The sequence below is a fragment of the Giraffa tippelskirchi genome, chromosome X (genome assembly GCF_054371585.1).
Source record: "Giraffa tippelskirchi isolate mGirTip1 chromosome X, T2T-mGirTip1v1.2.pri, whole genome shotgun sequence".
In the NCBI taxonomy this organism is placed as follows: Eukaryota; Metazoa; Chordata; class Mammalia; order Artiodactyla; family Giraffidae; genus Giraffa; species Giraffa tippelskirchi.
The window spans coordinates 74,841,104-74,866,315 of record NC_137289.1 but is presented as its reverse complement, the minus strand read 5'-3'; the positions used below and the strand labels follow the sequence as shown (position 1 = coordinate 74,866,315).

The window sequence follows — 25,212 nt, the reverse complement described above, 5'->3', positions numbered from 1 at the left end:
AATACTGACTATACAAAGAAGAATTGGAAGTCCATAATTATCTTGGGTTTGTGGTAAATGTTAACCTTATATAAATGGGTTATTGATGGTTGCTATTGTGTTGAACATGAGGTGAAGGTTTTAGGGAGAGATAAATAGTGATTAACTTATGTTATGGAATATCCCATCATTATAGCAAAGCTGCATGATGGGTAAAGCATAAAATGCATATACATCTACATAATTCTGTAAAGTTAACTGAAAATAAACTAATTTAAAAGGGGGCACAGAAATCCATTTTGAATTCAGTGTTTGCACTGTATTGAGACTTTATTTTTTTTAATTAGTTTATTTATGTATTTTTTATCTTTACAATATTGTATTTGTTTTGCCATACATTGACATGAATCCACCATAGGTGTACATGTGTTCCCCTTCCAGAACTATTGAGACTTTAAATTAGTAATCACAGGAAAAAGGTTTCAAAACTGCAAAGTCTGTTTTAATAGATTGCTCCTAAAAGTGGAGAAGGAAATGGCAACCCACTCCAGTATTCTTGCCTGGAGAATCCCAGGGACGGCGGAGCCTGGTGGGCTGCCGTCTATGGGGTCGCACAGAGTCGGACACCACTGATACGACTTAGCAGTAACAAAAGCGATTCAGGGGGTGAGCCATAAATGAAGTGATGGAGAAAAGTTTAAAATACTTTATTAATACTCTTTGGGGATTTGGAGTCATAGGAAGTGTAGAATATGTTTCCCTTCTTGAATTCCACACAAAATTTGTTTCTAGCTTTTTTATCCTGGAAAAACTGATAACAGTACATTTTTCTTTGATTTATCAGAAATATTGATGACTGTTGTATTCTTTATTTAGGAATTTCTTTAATAGAGTGATCACTTTAATGTGAGACCTGTCATATCTAGGAGTTTGTTTCATTGTGCTACTTTTGAATACTTTGTTAATGACTTTAATTCAACCATCTTTGTTGAGCCCAGGAGATTTATTTACAGCATTCTTCCTTCTAGCCCTGTTTGTGTCCTAAAATTATGTTTTGAGTCTTTGTATTACTTTACTGTTGTTTTGAGGAATGAGATTTAAGGGGCCTCTGAATATATTTCCTACAGATTTATTGTACACTTGCTGTTGTGATATTGGAAACAAGAAAAAATGACAGGATGCAAAGAGTAGAAAGGGATGTTATTAACATTTCATAATTGTGTGTAAGATGAACATAAGCATTGCCCATAGTAGAATTTCAATAGCCTATAATAATTTAGGAAAATTACAGGGGAGCACATTTTAGAACATCTGTTAAAGATTACTTGTTTCTGGGATCATGTCCAAAAAAGGCAAGATTACTGTCAAGACAACATTTTAAAATACATTATAAAGTGCTATGGTTTACTTATTGTAGTCATGTTAACATCCGTAATGTTAGGCCAACTTTCCCTAGCCTCTACTCAAAGGTGTTTCCTCACAAATACCAACCTTTTGAAGGATAAGCAGACAACTATTTTAATTTGTTACTTTTTTTTTCATAATGACATATCTGTGGCTACCACAAGTGTTATATGGATAATACTTGAAAGATATTCTTTAAGAAATTTAAAATATGTGAATAATATTTCACTTTGCATAATAAAACAAATAGAATTCTTGAGACTACTCAAAGATGTGTATATTTGTTATTAAATGGAAAACAGGGTGATATTTTAATAGAGGAGTTATTCTTTACAGAGAAAATCTTCAGATTAAAAGTAGAAGCATTCATTTTAGAGATTTATAGCTTAAAGAGTAGGACATATTCCAAGTCTTATTTTCTTCAATAATTCTGAAGCCTAAAGGATCTACATCTTATCATACCAGCACCACTATTATGTCTCCTAAAGAAAGAGTTAAGCTAGAAACTATCAACACATCATTACATTATAATGTTTAAAAAGAAAGTGGCTTATTTTTATTAAACACAATGATGTTCAGCTTAAAGATTTTTGTTTATTTTTATGAGTAAAAAATTGAACCTTATAAATAAATATTTTGGAAGTGAGAGCAAGAACAAGGAATATTGTTAAATAAAACTCTGAATATAGGTGCATTTTTAACTTATAAAACCATGTTAAATTCCATAGATACTATTAATTGCTCAAGGAGATACTAGGATATGATAAAACCACCTAAAATTCAATAAGAGTGAAGACTTTTTTTTTTTTTTTACTATTTAATAGCATCAATTTTGATGTGATTTCCCTTTGTCCAAATAATGTAACTAATACGATAATTTAACATGCACTGTCTCTTTTAGGACTGGATCTGCCATTTATGATGATGCCTCATCCCCTACTTCCAGTCAGCTTACCTCCTGCATCAGTTGCTATGGCAATGAATCAGATGAACCATCTCAATACTATTGCCAACATGGCTGCTACAGCCCAGATTCACAGTCCACTCTCCAGAGCTGGGGCCTCAGTTATAAAGGTAAGAATCGTAATTTAGAAGAGGATAAAGGTGTTAATAACATGTAAATTTTGATAAAAAATAATAATTCCATGAAATCTTAAGTATAAACACATAGCTCATTGACTCAGTTGCTTAGCATAAAATATTGATGAGTTTGATTTCTGACTAGGCCTGCTAAGGTGTTTTTGTTATTGTCATTTGTTTTCATTCAATGACCACAGATACTACCTTTAATTCTAGCATCCTGTCTTGTACTCATGAGCACAGTGTGTGGGAGGTGTGCCCAGCTAAAGAGAGAGCAGAAGAATGTGCAAAATCCATTCCCATTGCTGGGGTGAAACAAAGTAAACACTGCATCATCTTGATGTTTGTGAGGCAGTTATGAATAGTATATATCATAAAAGATTTATAGATAAAAAGATCTGAATTTCAATTCTGATTCTGCTACTTAATATCTGAATGACCTTGGATATGACAATTAACCCTCCTCAACTTTTTCCTCAACTGTAAAATAAAAGTCATAATAATCTATCCCACTTATTTCATTGGCTGTCTGGAGGTAATATGAGTAAAATACAGTTTAAAATTGTGAAACATTAAACAATCCTTATGACAATTTATAGTATTCAGTTCAGTTCAGTCACTAAGTCATGTCTGATTCTTTGCGACCCCACGGACTGCAGCATGCCAGGCTTCCCTGTCCATCACCAACTCCCAGAGCTTACTCAAACTAATGTCCATAGAGTCGGTGATGCCATCCAACCATCTCATCCTCCGTCGTCCCCTTCTCCTTCCGCCTTCAATCTTCCCCAGCATCAGGGTCTTTTCCAATGAGTCAGTTCTTTGCATCAGGTGGCCAAAGTATTGGAGTTTTATCATTATCATATTCTAGAATAAAATTTTTCAAAATTTCGTGACCACTGGGTAATGAAGCACAAATAATATTTTATAATCCTCCTTATGTCTCCTATTAGTTTGTCACATAGTCCCTTTACCCTCCAAGTATAACATGAACTAAGTTTTGTAATACATTTTTCCTTTTGTGGAGAAGATAATAAGGGTGTATAGAATCAAATAGTATAGTTAATCAGGGCAACCCTTGATTTGTTCCTTTGTTCCTCCATTTATTCAACAAACATTATACTCAATATGTAGACATCATATAGGGCAATATGGGGAATAATTAGGACGTAGTTCCTGACTTCCAGGACCCACAACCTAAATTCTAGATGAACAACAAGTGCACATTTAGCTTGCATAACAACACAGACTGTGATGGATCGCAATCCATCAAGCATCACATGTATTTAGAGGAGGGAGAGTGCAAATCTAGGTTGGAGAAGAGAGGGAGCAGGGATCACAAATGGTATTACAGTTGATGGATTTGAGCTGGGCCTTGCAATATTGATATTATTGTAATAGGTGAACATGGGAGAAAAAGAACTGAAGGCAGAAAAAATGTGAGATTCTAGACATATTTGTTCAATTTTAAATTAGCTTCTAGTTTGGTGAACTTCTAAAATAATGAAGACAATTTAAAGCATAACCTTTATAGGAAAGGGAAAGAAGTCGTAAATTTTTATTAAGCTCCATATATATTTTCATGGCCAAGTAGCAGTGTGCTTTCTGTAAAGACTGTGGCCCTCAGTGAATTAATCTGTTTTGAATAAAAGTGATGAGAGTGTGGACATCTTTATCTTGTTCCTAATCTTAGAGGAAATGCTTTCAGCTTTTTACAGTTGAGTATGATGTTAGCTGTAAGTTTGTCATATATGGCCTTTATTATGCTGAAATATGTTCCCTATATGCTCACTTGCTCGAGAATCAGAATAAGCCACTGATATCTGGTTTAAAAACATTGTGGGTCCATCTGTATTTTTTGTTTTCCATTGATTGAGTCCCTATTATGCATCATGTGATTTTTAAGGCTTGTGACCTAATAGGGAGAGACAAAAAACAAACAGTTTTTGATTTAAAATGTAAGCAGATAAAATAAACTCATGTGTAGTATTTTGAAAACATGCTTTTGCTGATTTTGTTTTATACTATCTGAAGCCAGGATTCCTGAATCATGTGAAAACTACATATAATGCTTTAAATTTTCCTATATTCTATGTGCTTAAAATTTTAGTAGTAGAACCGGTTCAAATGTATTTTTTTAATGGCTGAGTAATATTCCATTGTGTATATGTACCACAGCTTCCTTATCCATTCGTCTGCTGATGGACATCTAGGTTGCTTCCATTATACAGAGTGAAGTAAGCCAGAAAGAAAAACAACAATACAGTATACTAATGCATATATATGGAATCTGAAAGATGGTAACGATAACCCTATATGCGAGACAGAATAAGAGACACAGATGCATGGAACAATTTTATGGATTCTGAGGGAGAAGGTGAGGGTGGGACGTTCTGGGAGAATGGCATTGAGACATGTGTATTGTCATATGTGAAACAGAGCACCATTCCATGTTCGATGCATGTGACAAGGGCTCAGGGCCGGGGCAATGGGATGATCCAGAAGGATGAGAGGGGGAGGGAGGTGGGTGGGGGGTTCGGGAAGGGGAACACATGTAAACCCATGGCTGATTCTTCTCAATGTATGGCAAAAACTATTACAATATTGTAAAGTAATTAGCCCCCAACTAAAATAAATAAATTTATAAAAAAAAAATAAATAAAAAAAAATAAAAAAAATTTTAGTAGTAAATGATTATCAGTATGTTATGTTTGTCTTTATTTTTTCAGGTTCATTAAAAGGACCAATGTAAAATGCATACAACCATGACTGCATGTTTATTTAATATGTATTTTTATAATATGGCAGTATACTTTTGTTTGTTTGAATGCTCATAGACTCCAATGAACGTACCACTTAGTGTACTTATTCATAATATCGTTTGACTAGCCTGATAATGTTGCATGTTAGAACGAAATAAAAAACCTTCAGATTCCTGTAATACGCTTAAAAGTCCAGTGTTTTAGAGTTTGTATTTGGGTCAGCATCCAGTGGTGTGCATATAGATGAGAAAACAAAAGAAAATAAAGTGAAACCCTCTGATTTATAACATTTGCTGGTTTCTGTGGTATTAGTAATTCCCACTATAGCTGATTTTATGTTAACAGCAGCTTAACACCTGACTCACAGAATTACTGTGTATTGAATAATTAGCTCTAGTTTGAACAAGACAATACTCTCCTTTAAAGCCTTATATGAAATATGAAATGTTTATCAAATCAGATTCTCTATATCAATATTCCCCCATATCCAGTAAGTCAAACAAAATCTTTTCAAAGTAGTTTACCTCTTATATTTTTTCAGAAAAGCATAACATGTAACTCAAGGTTTGAGAAATCTCTATAAGAATGAGTAGACAGGGTTTTTTTTCTGTTATTGACATTATGCCACTTTAACATAAAATAAAGTCACATTGGAAAGAGCATAATTGCATTTATTCCTCTACCAGTGTGTAAATATTTCCACTCCAATGTGAAAAAAAAATTTGGTGAATAGAGGTGTTGACTTCTGCAAATGCTCTTAAATAGTGAAATCTAACGCAAGGGAGACTAGACCTGGCTTGATCTTTTTAATTTCCTTCTCACAGGTAGGAAAGAAAACCATAGGTTTTTAGAGCTTTGAGAAGTGATGTGACTTTTAGAATCTTAGACATCTAAAGAAAATATGTATTTACTTAAGTTTTAGTAAATTTCCCACCTCCGTGGTAGTAAACAATCAACAAATAATCTTAGATGCTTAGCACATACCTAGTACAGCAATACTATTTAATATAGTAGCCATTAGCCACATATGGCTATTTCAATTTTAATTAATTAAATAAAATGAACATTTCAGTTTCTCAGTGGCTACTAGCTACATTTCAACTTCTCATTAGATAGTACAGGTAGGGAACATTTACTTATTTACAGAAAATTTTATCAGACAGCACTCTTTCTAAGACGTTAGATAGGATGGTTGCAAAGTTCAGAATCACTCATAATCTTTGGGGAAAAGGGATAATACACTTTGAAAAATCAGCAAGTGCATTGCAATTAGCCTTGAATTTGGCCAGAAAGGATAGTTGTTGCTTAATATTGCCTTATTGTTGTTCAGTTGCCCAGTCGTGTACGAATCTTTCCTATCCCATGGACTGCAGCACCCAGGCCTCTCTGTCCCTCACCATCATGTCCATTACACTGGTGATGCCATCCAGCTGTCTCATCCTCTGATTCCCTCTTCTCCTTCTGCCCTCAGTCTTTCCCAGCATCAGGGACTTTTCCAATGAGTCAGCTGTTCGCATCAGAAGACCAAAATATTGGAATTTCAGCTTCAGCATCAGTCTTTCCAATGAGTATTCAGGGTTGATTTCCCTTAAGATTCACTGGTTTGATCTCCTTGCTGTCCAAGGGACTCTCAGGATTGTTCTCCAACACCACAGTTCAAAAGCGTCATTTCATCAGTGCTCAGCTTACTTTATAGTCCAACTTTCACATCCATAAATGACTACTGGAAAAACAATAGCTTTGACTAGATGGACCTTTGTTGGCAAAGTAATGTCTCTGCTTTTTAATATGCTGTCTAGGTTGGTCATAGCTTTTCTTCCAAGGAACAAGCATCTTTTAATTTCATGGCTGCAGTCACCATCTGCAGTGATTTTGGAGCCCCCCCCCAAATAAAGTCTGTCACTATTTCCATTGCTTCCCCATCTATTTGAATGTTTCCATGTGGATTATTAGTCTGTAATCAACTATCCATATATACACACCATATGAAGACACCTGTAGGATTTTCTGTCATTTTCAATGGGTACATTACATACTCCATAAATGTTTTTTGCATAAATGAATGAAAAATAATGATTCATTGGATATTAAACATTGGGGAGTTTTTTTAACATAATGATCATTAATGATACAGACATTAATTCCAAAACTGACAACAAGCATTGTAAGTTGTGAGATTTTTTGTTTTGTTTTGTTGTTATTTCTGTTTTTTGGTCAGAAATAGTTTGAGAATATTGTTGTGCCTGGGCATAGAGTCCTTAGGTCTGACTCAGATCTCTTTACTGTTGGCTCAGCTATTAGCATTTGCAGTTAATAATTAATAGAGCTATAACATTAATTGGAAATTGTATTATGATCATTAGATTTGCAAGACTTATCTTTCTGTTATATTACTCAATGTGGCAAAATCCTGAGAACAGTATAGGTAAAATATCTGACTGATATGAACACATATTTTCTTACATTTAAATATCTAATAATACATTTTTTCTATATTTGTGGAAAAGTTCATCGTAGTTTTCTCTGATAACAAATTTAAGTAGTTTAAGTAGGAAGCTGTTATTTGACTGTTTACCAATACCATCTTATTAGCTGTGTTTTTTATTTGCCTGAGCAGCTGGCAATTAATGAATTGATTGGAAATGGTCACAGGGCAATGGCATTAGCATGTGAACATCTGGCATTAAAATTAGTCAACACAGAGAGCACTTTTTGTGACAATTCAAATTTACTGAAAAAAATCACTAGTTGAATCTATTCTAAGTGCTCTGCGGAAAGAAAAAAAGCTATTACTATATTTTAGAACATGAGATTAAGATGCATTGTGTGAGAATTGAGGGCTGTTTACTGTGTATGTGTGTATGTGTGTTTGGGTGGGTGGCAGAGGTCCAAGCCTACAACATAATTTGCAAGCCATACATATTTCCACTGAACTATCCATTCTCCCACTTGAGGGCATCTACATGCTATGAACAGATATTATAGCTGATTCCCTTTAATCTGTCAGCCACTTCCAGAACAAGTTGATCACATTGAAGAGGTGAGAGGGCACTTTGTCCAGCTATCACATAGGTCACAGATAGGGCATGCTTATGATTTTGGACTCTCTCATAATGAAAATTCATGAAAACTTGCCATATCTGTCTGTGTTAACCTAAATACAATTGTAAATTGATGATTGTGGAACATATATTAATTCTTAAACTGATTCATAAAAATTCATAAAGTGTCATGCATCCAATAATATTCAAAGATAAAACAGAACATGTAATTCTTTCTCAGGACTAGTGGTAAACCAAGTTAACAAAAACAATGAACAAACTTATAGTCTTGTTTCTGATTTTATTATTTAGGTTTGTCAGGTTACAGTCTGTTCTGTTTCTTTAGAGCTCTGTTGACAGTACAGAAGGAACATATCAGTTAAATACAAAATATCAAGACAAATGCATGAATAAAATATCTAATATCAGTTAAACTTCCAAAAGCCACTCCTCAGGAGTGAAATGCCATTAAATCCTTTAGGAACTTATTAATAGATTAACATTTAGAAGATAAATTACAATGAGAGTTGAATTGCAATTAAATTAAAAAAAGACAAGTTATATATTACATAACCCCACCAAAAGCTTGAGAAGAATCAATGTAAGAGAATATCATAACAACACTGAGATAGGTGTTCTTTTTTTATTAATTTATTTATTTTAGTTGGAGGCTAATTACTTTACAATATTGTAGTAGCAACTACACACATGTATACACACATGTACACACATGTATAATATGCATGTATTAGTACTTTACAAGTTCTGTGTTTTGCCATACCTAGGGATGTAAAGAAATACATTGAGATGAAATAAAAGATCTCCATTAAAAAGGATAGAGTTGATACCTTAGTGCCAATAAACTGAATTCTATACTAAATTGACTGTGTTAAACCATATAAAGCTAATTTTCCTTAGCTTTGATCTTGCTCTTTATTCAAGGTTCAAATATACTCTTAAATGATTTAATATGAGGTACATTTCCTTTGACCATATGTACCTGCCAAAAATGAAAACAGTATGATAGAAGAGGGAGTAATAACATGTACTAATTAGAAACATTTTCTATAATGTCTCTTTCTTCTTAGGCATAAGCCTTGAACTATATAAGTATATGCTTGAATTTGAGTTATTATTGAAGATAATTTTACTAATTGCAAGGGAAAGTGAGGATTTCATTGGGTAAATATGTATCAGTTCTGGAAATCTCCCTCCTCTGCTACAGTGACTGAATCTGGAGAAGATTTCTGCAGTGATTTAGAAGAGCTACAGCTGTTTTTGAAGGGGCTTGAATGAAATACATGAAAAGTAACAGGGTTGTAAAAGTCATAAATGCCAAATAAAATTAAGTCATGAATGAGTAAAATGATTGGGGTTTTAAATTTGCAATTTTCCTTTTTAAATGCTCTTATTGATTTGTTGCAAATACTGTTAACCCTGTATTTGGCAAGTGGTGAAGACATTATCCTTGTGTTCTCATTTGTAATAAAATAGATTAACTTGCTGTGAAAATTTAACTAGGCTGAGACACAACAGTAGCTACCTAATGACCCAAAGCACATTGCAGTTAAATAGCTAAATAGATGCATACTGATTACAGGGCTGAAAAATGGATCTGTTTACTTGCAAAGTAGAAATTACTTATATAACTATTCATTATTTTAGAAGAAATTAACTTTTCCAGTTCCATAAAGATATTTTTTAAACCCACCTAATTCTTAATCAGTGTAAGGCATTGGACTCGTCTAATGTTTACATGGTGAAAAAAAATGTGACCTCTGTGATGCCTTAGAAAACAATAACAATGAATTGAATCTTGATTGAATTTCGTAAGTGCAGGCTACAAATCTTAAATATGAACTGTGGTTTTATGCAAAATGTTATTGTAACTCTAAATTATGTTTTCAAAGTTATTTGAAGTAATATCCACTTGATGTGCTGTTGAAAATGGCAAAGAATGAATTTAAAAGTAAATTATTTGAGTTCATAGTATTTGATCATATGTACTTTAAAAACATTTTTATAGATTAAAGATTCTTCTATATAGCATTGTAAATTTTCCTCATTATTTATACCATTTTCTATTTGTGTAGATATTCTTCCAATTTAAAGAAAAAATCAGAATGACCATTCATTTTTTAAGCAGAGTGGGCAAGGACAAATAACTTGAATTCTCTTTTTTTCTAAACCATCAACTTTATAATTCACTTCCAAATTTTCAATTTTTATTATGGCAGGATATATTGCTATGTATGATTCTTGTTTACCACTACACAGTGATTTTGTTTGTTCAGTTTTATTTTTTGCTCAGTAACTGTTGTACTTTGCCCCTATCCATTCACTTACCGGTCCATTAAAGATAAAAGTAGTTCAGTAAATTACATATTTTTCAGCTATCCATGCCCATACTATCCCTCTAAACAACTAATATAATTATTTGGAAAAAAATGATCTCTTCTGCTTTCTTTATATGTATCTTTTTATCTTTCCTGTATATATAGTATTGCAACTGTATATTTAACTGTATACTAAATATAAATACATGTATATTTCTCTGTCATAAAAGATTGTTTGAAGCATAACAAAAGTTATAAAGCCTTTAAAATGTAATATATTTACAATAAATAGTATTTAATAACTATATGATACTGCAGCTAATATACTCAAAGTCCACTATTCATTTCATTAAAATTATCAGACATTTACTGAATACTAAATAGTATTATACAGCATTTAAAAATGAGCATTGATGACTGTATTTGTTCTTTATTATTTCTGTAATACTACACTGATGACTGTATTAGTTCTTTATTACTTCTGGAACAAACTATGATACACTTAGTAGCTTAAAATGATGCAAGTTTATTATCTTACAGTTCTGTAGGTCAGATGTCTGACATGGGTATCACTGAGCTAAAATCACAGGACTGCATTTCTTTCTGTAAGCTTCCAGGAAAGTATCAGTTTCCTTGCTTTTCTAGCTTATCTCTCTGACCAATCTTCAATAATCATATCTTCCTCTGACTTTCCTTTCAACCCTCAAGTTAATCCATGTAATAGCTCTATCTCTAAGTTCTCAAGCACATCTGAAAAGTCCATTTTGCCATATAAGATAACATATTCACAGGCTCAACTATTAGGATATGGACTAAACATTTTTGGCTGAGCTGATGAAATTATTCTGACTGCCATAATGGAAAATTTCCAACTTTGGAAAATATTAACATCTCAGTTCAGTTCAGTTCAGTCACTCAGTCATGTCCGACTCTTTGCGACCCCATGAATTGTAGCACTCCAGGCCTCTCTGTCCATCACTAACTCCCGGAGTCTACCCAAACCCATGTCCATCGAGTCAGTGATGCCATCCAACCATCTCATCCTCTGTCGTCCCCTTCTCCTCTCGCCCCCAATCCTATCTAGCATTAGGGTCTTTCCCAATGAGTCAACCCTTCGCATGAGGTGGCCAAAGTATTGGAGTTTCAGCTTCAACATCAGACCTTCCAACGAACACCCAGGATTGATCTCTTTTAGGATGGATTGATTGATCTCCTTGCAGTCCAAGGGACTCTCAAGAGTCTTCTCCAACACCACAGTTCAAAAGCATCAATTCTTTGGCGCTCAGCTTTCTTCACCGTCCAACTCACATCCATACATGACCACTGGAAAAACCATAGCCTTGACTAGACATACTTTTGTTGGCAAAGTAATGTCTCTGCTTTTAAATATGCTATCTATGTTGGCCATAACCTTCCTTCCAAGGAGTAAGCGTCTTTTAATTTCATGGCTGCAATCACCATCAGCAGTGATTCTGGAGCCCCAAAAAATAAAGTCTGACACTGTTTCCACTGTTTTCCCATCTATTTCTCATGAAGTGATGGGACAGGATGCCATGATCTTAGTTTTCTGAATGTTGAGCTTTAAGCCAACTTTTTCACTCTCCTCTTTCACCTTCATCAAGAGGCTCTTTAGTTCTTCTTCACTTTCTGCCATAAGCGTGGTGTCATCCGCATATCTGAGGTTATTGATATTTCTCCAGGCAATCTTGATTCCAGCTTGTGTTTCTTCCAGGCCAGCATTTCTCATGATGTACTCTGCATATAAGTTAAATAAGCAGGGTGACAATATACAGCCTTGACATACTCCTTTTCGTATTTGGAACCAGTCTGTTGTTCCATGTCCAGTTCTAACTGTTGCTTCCTGACCTGCATACAGGCTTCTGAAGAGACAGGTCAGATGGTCTGGTATTCCCATCTCTTTCAGAATTTTCCACAGTTTATTGTGATCCACACAGTCAAAGGCTTTGGCATAATCAATAAAGCAGAAATAGATGTTTTTCTGGAACTCTCTTGCTTTTTCAATGATCCAGCGGATATTGGCAATTTGATCTCTGGTTCCTCTGCCTTTTCTAAAACCAGCTTGAACATCTGGAAGTTCACCGTTCACATATTGCTGAAGCCTGGCTTGGAGAATTTTGAGCATTACTTTACTGCTGCTGCTGCTGCTAGCATGTGAGATGAGTGCAATAGTAACATCTACTAATGAAATAATAGGTTTTAACTCTCATACTATTAATTTTGTATTAAGCAAACAGTTTTTCTTTAAAGAATTTATCAGTTTGGGGCTTTTCAAGCAAAATCAATGTGAAAATATATAAACACATATTTGACAAAGTAATTTTTTTTTTTATAAATTTATTTATTTTAGTTGGGGGCTATTTACTTTACAATATTATAATAGTTTTTGCCATACATTGACATGAATCAGCCATGGGTTTACATGTGTTCCCCTTCCCGGACCCCCCACCCACCTCCCTCCCCATCCCATCCTTCTGGATCATCCCATTGCCCCGGCCCTGAGCCCTTGTCACATGTGACAAACTAATTTTTAACATTATGATGATTAGAATACTGATGTTGTAATTGCATATAAATACACAGAACTTTAATTGAAGAAATTCATTATGAATGAGTTAAATAATAAAAACAAAAATATTCTCTGTCCCAGAATGTCTATTATTCGGTCACATTTATTGCATATATGGATAAAAAATAATGCATTTTTAATTGATCAAATTAACTAACTGTCAAAATTTTTCATCAGTTTGTGATTCATAAACATAGTGAATAACTTCAGAGCTTTATAGCAATATTCATTATCACAAAAGTCCTGAGAACCATAACAGTTACTGTAGAGCTATTTAAAAGAAATATTTCATTTTTATCAATAATTTTCCAGACACAGGACTGGAAATGATGTTTTCATTCCGACCTCAAAGAAAGGAAATGCCAAAGAACATTCAAACCACCGCTCAATTGCACTATTCTTACACGCTAGCAAAGTAATGCTCAACATTCTCCAAGCTAGGCTTCAAAAGTATGTGAACTGAGACTTTCCAAATGTTCAAGCTGGAATTAGAAAAGACAGAGGAACCAGAGATCAAATTGCTAACATCCATTGGATCATAGAAAAAGCAAGAGAATTACAGAAAGGAAAAAAAAAAGCCATCTGCTTCTACTCCATTGACTATGCTAAAGTCTTCGACTGTGTGGATCACAACAAACTATGGAAAATTCTTAAAGGGATGGGAATACCAGACCACCTCACCTGCCTCCTGAGAAATCTGTATGCAGGTCAAGAAGGAACAGTTAAAACCGGACATAGAACAATGGACTAGTTCCAAGTTGAGAGAGGAGTACATCAAGGCTGTATATTGTCACCTTGATTATTTAACTTATATGCAGAGTACATCGTGCAAAATGCTGGGCTGGATGAAGCATAAGTTGGAATCAAGAGCACCTGGAGAAATATCAATAACCTCAGATATGGAGATGACAGCACCCTTATGGCAGAAAGCAGAGGAACTAAAGAGCCACTTGATGAAAGTGTAAGAGGAGAGTGAAAAAGCTGGCTTAAAACTCAACATTCAGAAAACTAAGATCATGGCATCTGGGCCCATCACTTCATGGCAAATAGTTGGGGAAAAAATGGAAACAGTGACAGAATTTATTTTCTTGGGCTAGACTGCAGATGGTGACTGAGACCATGAAATTAAAAGACGTTTGCTCCTTGGAAGTTCACGATTCACGTATTGTTGAAGCCTGGCTTGGAGAATTTTGAACATTACTTTACTAGCGTGTGAGATGAGTGCAATTGTGTGGTAGTTTGAGCATTCTTTGGCATTGCCTTTCTTAGGGATTGGAATGAAAACTGACCATCTCCAGTCCTGTGGCCACTGCTGAGTTTTCCAAATTTGCTACCAGATGTTCAAGCTGGTTTTAGGAAAGGCAGAGGAATCAGAGATCAAATTGCCAACCTCCGCTGGATCATTGAAACAGCAAGAGAGTTCCAGAAAAAACATCTATTTCTGATTTATTGACTATCCAAAGCTTTTGATCACAATAAACTGTGGAAAATTCTAAAAGAGATGGGATTACTAGACCACCTGACCTGCCTCTTGAGAAATCTGTATGCAGATCAGGAAGCAACAGTTAGAATTGTACATGGAACAACAGACTGGTTCCAAATAGGAAAAGGAGTACATCAAGCTGTGTATTGTCACCATACCTATTTAACTTATATGCAGAGTACATTATGAGAAACGCTCGGCTGGAAGAAGCACAAGCTGGAATTAAGATTGCTGTGAGAAATATCAATAACCTCAGTTATGCAAATGACACCACCCTTATGGCAGAAAATGAAGAAGAACTAAAGAGCCTCCTGATGAAAGTGAAAGAGGAGAGTGAAAAAGCTGGCTTAAAACTCAACATTCAGAAAACTAAGATCATGGCATCCAGTCCCATCACTTCATGGGAAATAGATGGAGAAATAGTGGAAACAGTGGCAGACTTTATTTTGGGGGGCTCCAGTATCACTGCAGATGGTGACTGCAGCCATGAAATTAAAAGACACTTACTCCTTGGAAGAAAAGTTATGACCAAACTAGACACCATATCAAAAAGCAGATACATTACTTTGCCTACAAAGGTTTGTATAGTCGAGGCTATGGTTTTTCCAGTAGTCATGTATAGATGTGAGAGTTGAACGATATAGGAAGCTGAATGCCAAAGAATTGATGCTTTTGAACTGTGGTGTTGGAGAAGACTCTTGAGAGTCCCTTGGACTGCAAGCAGATCCAACCAGTCCATCCTAAAAGAGATCAGCCCTGGATGTTCATTGGAAGGACTGATGCTGAAGCTGAAACTCCAATACTTTGGCCATCTGATGCCAAGAGCTGACTCATTAGAAAAGACACAAAGAGTCAGACATGACTGAGCAACTGAATTGAACTGAACTGCTCCTTTGAAGAAAAGCTATGACAAACCTAGACAGCATGCTAAAAAGCAGACATTACTTTGCTGACAAATGTCCATCTAGTCAACCATTTGGTTTTTCCAGTAGTCATGTATGGATGTGAGAGTTGGACCATAAAAATGCCGAGCACTGAAGAATTGATCCTTCTGAGCTGTGGTGTTGGAGAAGCCTCTTGAGAGTCCCTCAAACTGCAAGGAGATCAAACCAGCGAATCCTAAAGGAAATCAGTCCTGAATATTCATTGGAAGGACTGATGTTGAAGCTCAAATATTTTGGCCACCTGATGCAAAGAACCGACTCATTAGAAAAGACTGATGCTGGGAAAGATTGAAGACAGTAGGAGAAGGGGACAACAGAGGATGAGATGGTTGGATGGTATCACCGACTCCATGGACGAGTTTTTGTAAGCTCTGGGAGTTGGTAGTGGATAGGGAAGCCTGGCATTCTGCAGTCCATGGACTTTCAAAGAGTCAGACATGACAGAGTAACTGGACTGAGCTGATTTTTATCAAATTTGTAATTTAAAACTATAAAAATTAAACAATACTAATGAACATCATTTTAGTATTGTTTAATTTTTATAGTTTTAAATTATGAATTTGATAAAAATCAATTCAGTTCCAAAATCACTGCAGATGGTGACTGCAGCCATGTAATTAAAAGACGCTTGCTCCTTGGAAGAAAAGCTATGACCAACCTAGACAGCATATTAAAAAGTAGAGACATTCATTACTTTGCCAACAAAGGTCCATGTAGTCAATGCTATGATTTTTCCAGTAGGCATGTATGGGGTTAAGAGTTGAACTATAAAGAAAGCTGAGTGCTGAAGAATTGATGCTTTTGAACTGTGGTGCTGGAGAAGATTCTTGAGAGTCCCTTGGACTGCAAGGAGATCCAACCAGTCCATCCTAAAAGAAATTAGTCATGAATATTCATTGGAAAGATTGAAGCTAAATCTGAAACTTCAATACTTTGCCTACCTGATGTGAAGAACTGACTCATTGGAAAAGACCCTGATGCTTTGAAAGATTGAAGGTAGGAGAAAAAGGGGAGGACAGAGGATGAGATGGTTGGATGGCATCACCAACTCTATGGACATGAGTTTGAGTAAACCCCAGGAGTTGGTGATGGATTTTCAAACCTGATGGGCTGCAGTCTATGGGGTTGAAAAGAGTCAGAGATGAGTGAGTGACTGAAATGAACAAACTGATAATAGGTCTTAGTGTTAATTTGAAAAACCCGTCATTGTGTCTTGTGACCATCAAACCGTTTTGTTGGCAACATTCAAAATGAATTCCTAAGGTCTGATAGATTATAAATATATTATTGCCATGATTTTTTCAGTGCAGAAAGACACAATATGTACCAGGTCCTCCCACTGTTTTTGAGTTTTATTTTACCTTTGGGAGATCTCCTTACTCAGATTGTGGGCTCACCCTCCAAGTTATGTTTTGAACGTTATATCAGTATAGAAGCTTATAATAACAAACCTTCACTAATAATGATCACTTCACTTCATAAATTCACTTGGTGGATTTCCTAGTAAAGGAAGTGCGAGCTAACCTTTCTTGAGCTCTGCCATGTATCTGGCATAGCACTGAGGTCTTTCACTTTCTTCTTTTATTTAAACCTCACAATATCCCATTAATTTCCCAAGAACAAAAAATATGGTTTTGTTTAAAGATACGTGTTTATGATCAAGTATTGTAAAATCAGGTATGTACTCAGTTTAAAGATGAGAGGTCAACATTTCGAATGTTATGGACTCCACCAACATGAAAAACTCGGTGCGAGATGACATTTCCTTTTGTACTTCCTTTTGTGTAAGGAACAGATTCCAGAGAGTCCTTCTCCTGCTCCTTCTCTGGAAGAGAGTCATCGCCCTGGGAGCCAGACCTCCTCCCACCCCAGCAGCAGTGTGTCCAGCTCTCCCTCTCAGATGGATCACCATTCAGAGAGAATAGGTAAGTATCTCACTTGAAGCAAGGAACTGAAATATAATCTTTCAGGAAATTCTTCATTAGGCAATAGTGAAGGGGAAAAAAACTAGGGGAGATGTTGCCTCCTTGATTTAAATGTTTCGTTTTTAAAATGGGAATTTTTATTGGGGAAGTCGTATGAACAAAAAAAATGTTAGGAGTTTGTTCTCTGGAAGAGTCTTAATTTAATGTATCACTGGATCTAATGGGAACAATTTGATGGGAGTTTCATAGAATATAGGTTAATTCTATATGTAGGTATTTAGCAGCTAGTGTGATACAACTCACTTGCTATCTTCACAGCACCCTTTGAATAATGGATGATAAAATGTATTTTGTACAGTTGATTATGTAAGAGTGATTAAAAAGTGAATCAATATATGATTTGCAATAATCTCAACAATTTAAATGTTATCAGAGGATGAGTTGGTTGGATGGCATCACTGACTCAATGGACATGAGTTTGAACAAACTTTGGGAGATAGTGAAGGACCAGGAAACCTGGTGTGCTGCAGTCCATGGGGTCACAAAGAGTCGGACACTACTTAGTGACTGAACAACAGCAACAATAATTTAGATCAAAAATATTTGGCATGATTTTTTACACATTTTTTATTGTTTCAGAAGTCTTACACCTAGGACATTGTTCCATAAATAGTATAATATTATTGTCAGTGATCTGTCATACTGGAGACTCTAATCTAGCCACAGTCTGGCACTAACTAGCTATGAGATCTTGGGTATGTCACATAACCACCGTGATATCTTTACCTAACTTATGAATATGATTGGGCTTCCAGGTGGCACTAGTGGTAAAGAACCTCCTAGAGGATTCAAGAGATATAGAGATGTGGGTCAGGAAGATCCCCTGGAGGAGGGCATAGCAACCCACTCCAGTATTCTTGCCTGGAGAATTCCATGGACAGAGGAGCTTGGCAGGCTACAGTCCATGGTGTTGCAGAGTCAGACATGACTGAAGCGACCTGGCACACACACACATGCATAGATATGATTATTGCTCTGCCTATTGCACTGGAGTTTTGTGAGATCAAATGAAATAATATGTGGGAAAACACTTCAGAAATTTAAAGCACTAAGGAAATGTGAGGGATAAGCATTATTTTTCTCTGTGTGGCTTTACCTTGATTGCTTATCAACTGCTGTCTGATCCTACTCAGGTATACAGATATTACCCAGTGCATTCAGCTATAACAAATTCTCATATAATATATGATAATTATGTGTCAGGTGAGCTAATCTTTGTTAATCTTCTATACCTACACATGTCCAATTTTGTAAGTATCCATTTCCTCTAGGGAAAATAATTTCTGCTCTTCTTTTAATCTTATTATAGGGACTTTTTTTCATGTAAACTCTAAATTTTTACACTTCATAATAATGATCACCTCAAGTCTCTCCAAAATAATGTTTTTACAGGGGAAGAAAGGAATTTGAGGGATTAGGGAAGGTTTTAGTTTCTGGATTTGTTCTGGGAAAGGACAAAGATGATTTCACTCTTGTGGAAATTCATCCAAGTCTCATTTAGCTTGTCAATATTACATATTCTTTGTAGCCATTTAGCTTCATAGTGAGCTCAGTGGGTCACAAATCTGTCTCCCCATTATAATCACCTATGGAGGGTTTACAAATATGCATGCGCAGGCCACACGCTCAGTCTCATTTACCTGGTCTGGAATAGAGCCTAGCAGCAGTGTTCTGTTTTGCTTTTCAATATATCCTCAGAAGATTGTAATGTGCAGCCAAAGTTAAGAACCACTGAATTAGAACTTTTAGCTAATATTCCTACTGGAGTAAATTTAATTCTTGGAAGAGGTGACAGACGTTTTCTAGCTTTATTCTGTTCTGTGGATGCAGCCTAATTTACTTGTTACAATATTGTGTGCAACTGATTCAAGGGAGTCTTAGAATATAGCCAAATGACCATAAAGCAATCAAGAAACACATATTCTTCTATTAGGATAATCTTTGTATTGATGAGGGAGGGGGTGGAGAGGAAAAGGAGAGATAATTATTTAGAGTACTGATTATAAACAGAGCACATAGGGAAATACTGGTACTCTGTGATCTACATATTTTAAAGGATGTCTTATGCTTAGAAATAAAATATATCAAAGCAATATAGCATTGTAAAAAAATATCTTGACAACATAAAACATTTCTAATTCTACTGACAGTAATTATACTCTCTATCTACATTCTACAATTGTCGAAGCATGATAATGAGATTGTCTATAACTGAATAAAAAGTTTTGATGACTTTTGTTTTAAAGTGACCATATTCATTGATGGTGCTAAATAATATTTTAATAAAGTATAACTAAAGAAAATTAAATGATAAACTGAAATTGGCATGATTTTCCTCTTTCAATATAAATGTTTTGTGAAGTACTTACAACAATGACCAGAAAATTACATCATCTCTATTAATGTTGCTATATATTTGCAAAAACTCTGTAAGGTAAATTAGAATCATAATTATTTTAAACTCATAAGATTAAGTGCAAAATTCATTTCAGAAGCATTTTTAGGATTATATTATTGATTATAGAGGTAAAGAGCTAATTTGCACATGCATTTTAAAAGAGGAAATATTTTAAATGATTTAAAGAAATATGTTACAAATTATATATGTACTATGAATTAATTATACTTTAAAAATCATGTGATTGAGCAGCTTATTGATTTTTAAATTGTATGATCATCATACCAACAAAAATCTTTTCAGTGGTTCAGAAGTAGAAGTGTATAAAATTCATGTTAGTTATTTATTGGAGTAAAATAACTATATATGTAATGCTTTTCTGCTTTTCTTTTGGGTGTTTTTCAAGAAAATTACTCAGTTAAATATTTTACTTATAGTTATGATGCCCAACAATAGCGAGGACCTTTTTGTTGACCAGGATACTGGACCAACTATCAAAAAATTCCAAAGGGAAAATAAAGGTAAAATAAATTTTGCTTATTTAATGTACATATAAAGATTGAATACTAACTCACTTAACATCCTATTGCTGTATATTGTATACACATTTCCCTCAGTCAGAATAGATCTATACTGACTTTGGATAAATTCTTTTAGTAGCAAAAAATAATATCTACCTGAATTTTATTTGATATTAAAAAGAACATATTAACCCAAAGTTTCTTGGTGCCTCTGGTTGGAAATTTTACCCTAAGCCCTTTATATTATGCCTGATTAGAGACATCTGATTCTCTTTTTATTACATTTGTACTTTGTTTGGTATATTTAAATGAATCACCATTTTATGGTTATGTTTGAAAAACTTGAGTTGCTATCATGCGGGAGAGATGTTCCCCTCAACATGCAAAAGTGATTTTAAAAGTATATGCTGATTTGGACATTTCAAATGAAATTTTAGCTAGCTACTCCAATCAGGTATTTACCTAGAATGATGATAAATATGACATCAGTCTGGCTTATAACCAACCGACAGATGTGTGATTTCTGCACAGCATCCAACTGTGGAAATATCTTAGGATATTTGTTTGAAGAAGGTAGGGAGAGTAAGAATTTCAGTCACATCTCCTTGATATGAAAACTGAGTACAACTTTGTTTAAAAGACTTAAGGTAAGAGTAAAGGAAAATATATCAGCATATGTTATAGGCTGTGCATTATGATTGTCATCATGAATTTATTAACTCTAAGCTAAAGAACATAAACTAACAGGTAATTTGTCAGATCACCAGATGGTCTGATTGTACTTCACTATTAGGAGGCATTTTTTGTCTTTAATAAAGATGCTCATAATATGTAGGGAAAAAATACTCCATGAACAGCTGAGGAGTTGGTGAAGAATTTTCCTTTACTTTTTCTCTAAACTTAACTTTCTTTCTAATTATATAGATGAGCATTTTAGTTAGAATTTGGAATAGTCTAGGATTTTAATTTCATTGATCTATGTTTGGTTTCCTTGCCACATGTTTTGTCTTTTCTTATCCAAAGACTATACTCTCTGGGGCCCAAGTTGTAAACGCTTGATTTCAGAAAAGTTGCCAGAGTGCAAGAAGTCAAGTTTAGTATATTAAACTACCCAAACCCATGCAGAGGTAATGGAACTATAGTTAAAAATGAAACTTCATTTATAACTCAGCAACAATTTGTTCCTGAAACCTCTTTCCCAGCAAGTCATGACTATTTGAAGGACAGTTTAGCAGTAAAGCAGATTTTCTAGGAAAATCTCAAGCTGTACATGATTCCATCAGAACAGCAAACCCCATAAGTCACAGTGGTATTTAGGACTGGCTTATGTGCTGCAGTGCTCAAGGACACACTGCTATGTCTTATGAAAAATCAGCTGGAGTGCTAGTACAGATGTACGGTAACTGATTTTCATAAAAATACACAGTGGTATGCACTGGCATTTCTGAGTCTCTTGCTGTGGAATGGCACAGTTATACTTATTTGAAATAGGTTTGTCACACATCCTGATGAGGATATTAATAGACACGAGTGACATATTAAACTGCATTTCTTCAGTTATAATGGAAAGCTTTCTCTTTTTTTCTGATTTATTCATTCCGTGATTTATTTGATTTAGGGTCATTGTTATTATTTAATTTTTTCTTTCTTAAATTTGTATTTCTCTATTTTTCTAATTAATTTATTTGTTTTAATTGGAGGCTAATTACTTTACAATATTGTAGTGGCATTTGCCATAAGTTGACATGAATCAGCCATGGGTGTACATGTGTTCCCCATCTTGACCCTCCCTACCACCTCCTTCCCCATCCCTTCCCTCAGGGTCATCCCAGTACACTGGCCCTGAGCACCCTGTTTCATGCATCGAACCTGGACTGGCAATCTATTTCACATATGGTAATACACATGTTTCAATGCTATTCTCTCAAATCATCCCACCCTCGCCTTCTCCCACAGAGTCCAAAGTCTGTTTTTTACATGTGTGTCTCTTTTGCTGTCTCACATTTAGGGTCATCGCTACCATCTTTCTAAATTCCGTATATATGCATAATATACTGTATTTGTGTTTTTCTTTCTGACTTACTTCACTCTGTATAACAGGCTCCAGTTTCATCCACTTCATTAGAACTGATTCAAATGTATTCTTTTTAATAGCTGAGAAATATTCCATTGTGTATATGTATCATAACTTTCTTATCCATTTGTTTGCTGATGGACATCTAGGTTGTTTCCATGTTCTAGCTATTGTAAACAGTGCTGCGATGAACATTGGGGTACATGTGTCTCTTTCAATTCTGGTTTCCTTGGTGTGTATGCCCAGCAGTGGGATTGCTGGGTTGTATGGCAGTTCTATTTCCAGTTGTTAAAGGAAACTCCACACTGTTCTACATAGTGGCTGTACTAGTTTGCATTCCCACCAACAGTGTAAGAGGGTTCCCTTTTCTCCACACCATCTCCAGCATTTATTGTTTGTATTTCTCCACACCATCTCCAGCATTTATTGTTTGTAGACATTTTGATAACAGCCATTCTGATTGGCATGAGATGGTACTTCGTTGTGGTTTTATTTGAATTTCTCTGATAATGAGAGATGTTGAACATCTATTCATGTGTTTGTTATCCATCTGTAGGTCTTCTTTGGGGAAATGTCTGTTGAGTTCTTTGGCCCATTTTTTGATTGGGTCATTTATTTTCCTGGAATTGAGTTGCATGAGCTGCTTGTATATTTTTGAGATTAGTTCTTTGTCAGTTGCTTCATTTGCTATTATTTTCTCCCATTCTAAAGGCGATCTTTTCACCTTGCTTATAGTTTCCTTCATTGCAAGAAAGCTTTTAAGTTTAATTGGGTCCCATTTGTTTATTTTTTCTTTTATTTCCATTACTCTGGGAGGTGGGTCATACAGGATCCTGCTGTGATTTATGTCAGAGAGCGTTTTGCCTATGTTGTCTCTAGGAGTTTTATAGTTTTTGGTCTTACATTTAGATCTTTAATCCATTTTGAGTTTATTTTTGTGTATGGTGTTAGAAAGTGTTCTAGTTTCATTCTTTTTACAGTGTTTGACCAGTCTTCCCAGCACCACTTGTTAAAGAGATTATCTTTTCTCCATTGTATATTCTGGCATCCTTTGTCAAAGATAAGGTGTCCATAGGTGCGTGGATTTATCTCTGGGCTTTCTATTCTGTTCCGCTGATCTATATTTCTGTCTTTGTGCCAGTACCATACTGTCTGGATGACTGTAGCTTTGTAGTATAGTCTGAAGTCAGGCACATTGATTCCTCCAGTTCCATTCTTTCTCAAGATTGCTTTGGCTATTCAAGGATTTTTGTATTTCCATGCAAATAGTGAAATTATTTGTTCTAGTTCTCTGAAAAATACATAGGGACTGCATTGAATCTATAGATTGCTTTGGATAGTATACTCATTTTCACTATATTGATTCTTCCAATCCACGAACATGGTATGTTTCTCCATCTATTTATGTCATCTGTGTTTCTTTCATCAGTGTTTTATAGTTTTCTATATATAGGTCTTTTGTTTCTTTAGGTAGATTTATTCCTAAGTGTTTTATTCTTTTTGTTGCAATGGTGAATGGAATTGTTTCCTTAATTTCTCTGTCTGTTTTCTCATTGTTAGTGTACAGGAATGCAAGGGATTTCCGTGTGTTAATCTTATATCCTGCAACTTTACTATGTTCATTGATTAGCTCTAGTAATTTTCTGGTGGAGTCTTTAGGGTTTTCTATGTAAAAGATAATGTCATCTGCAAACAGTGAGAATTTCGCTTCTTCTTTTCCAATCTGGATTCCTTTTATTTCTTTTTCTACTCTGATTGCTATGGCTAACACTTCCAAAACTATGTTGAATCGTAGTGGTGAGAGTGGGCACTCTTGTCTTGTTCCTGACTTTAGGGGAAATACTTTCAATGTTTCACCATTGAGGATAATGTTTGCTGTGGGTTTACCATATATAACTTTTATTATGTTGAGGTATGTTCCTTCTACGCATGCTTTCTGGAGGGTTGTTTGATGTTTTTTTTTTTTTTTTATCATAAATGGATGTTGAATTTTTCAAAGGCTTTCTCTGCATCTATTGAGGTAATCATATGGTTTTTATCTTTCAATTTGTTAATGTGCTGTATCACATTGATTGATTTGCGAATATTGAAGAATCCTTGCATCACTGCGATAAAGCCCACTTAGTTATGATGTATGATCTTATTAATATGTTCTTGGATTCTGCTTGCTAGAATTTTGTTAAGGAATTTTGCATCTATGTTCATCAGTGTTATTGGCCTGTAGTTTTCTTTTTTGGTGGCATCTTTGTCTGGTGTTGGTACTAGGGTGATGGTGGCCTCATAGAATGAGTTTGGAAGTTTACCTTCTTCTGCAATTTTCTGGAAGAGTTTGAGTAGAACAGGTGTTAGCTCTTCTCTAAATTTTTATTAGAATTCCCCTGTGAATCCATCTGGTCCTGGGCTTTTGTTTGTTGGAAGATTTCTGATTACGGTTTTGATTTCTGTGCTTGTGATGGGTCTGTGAATATGTTCTATTTCTTCCTGGTTCAGTTTTGGAAGGTTATACTTTTCTAAAAATTTGTCCATTTCTTCCAAGTTGTCCATTTTATTGGCATATAGCTGCTGATAGTAATCTCTTATTATCCTTTGTATTTCTGTGTTGTCTGTTGTGATTTCCCCAT

General features: G+C 35.0%; 1 protein-coding gene across 3 annotated transcripts in view; it reads left to right on the top strand.

Moving 5' to 3' along the window:
* Window positions 1-25,212, top strand: part of DACH2 (dachshund family transcription factor 2) — an 817,737-nt gene that overhangs the window by 675,827 nt on the left and 116,698 nt on the right. For all 3 annotated transcript variants that reach the window (XM_081563841.1, XM_081563840.1, XM_081563842.1), the window contains 3 exons: window positions 2,285-2,457; window positions 17,403-17,538; window positions 20,434-20,517. In XM_081563841.1, the coding sequence (XP_081419967.1) occupies window positions 2,285-2,457; window positions 17,403-17,538; window positions 20,434-20,517 (393 nt within the window). The remainder of the gene's footprint in view (window positions 1-2,284; window positions 2,458-17,402; window positions 17,539-20,433; window positions 20,518-25,212) is intronic.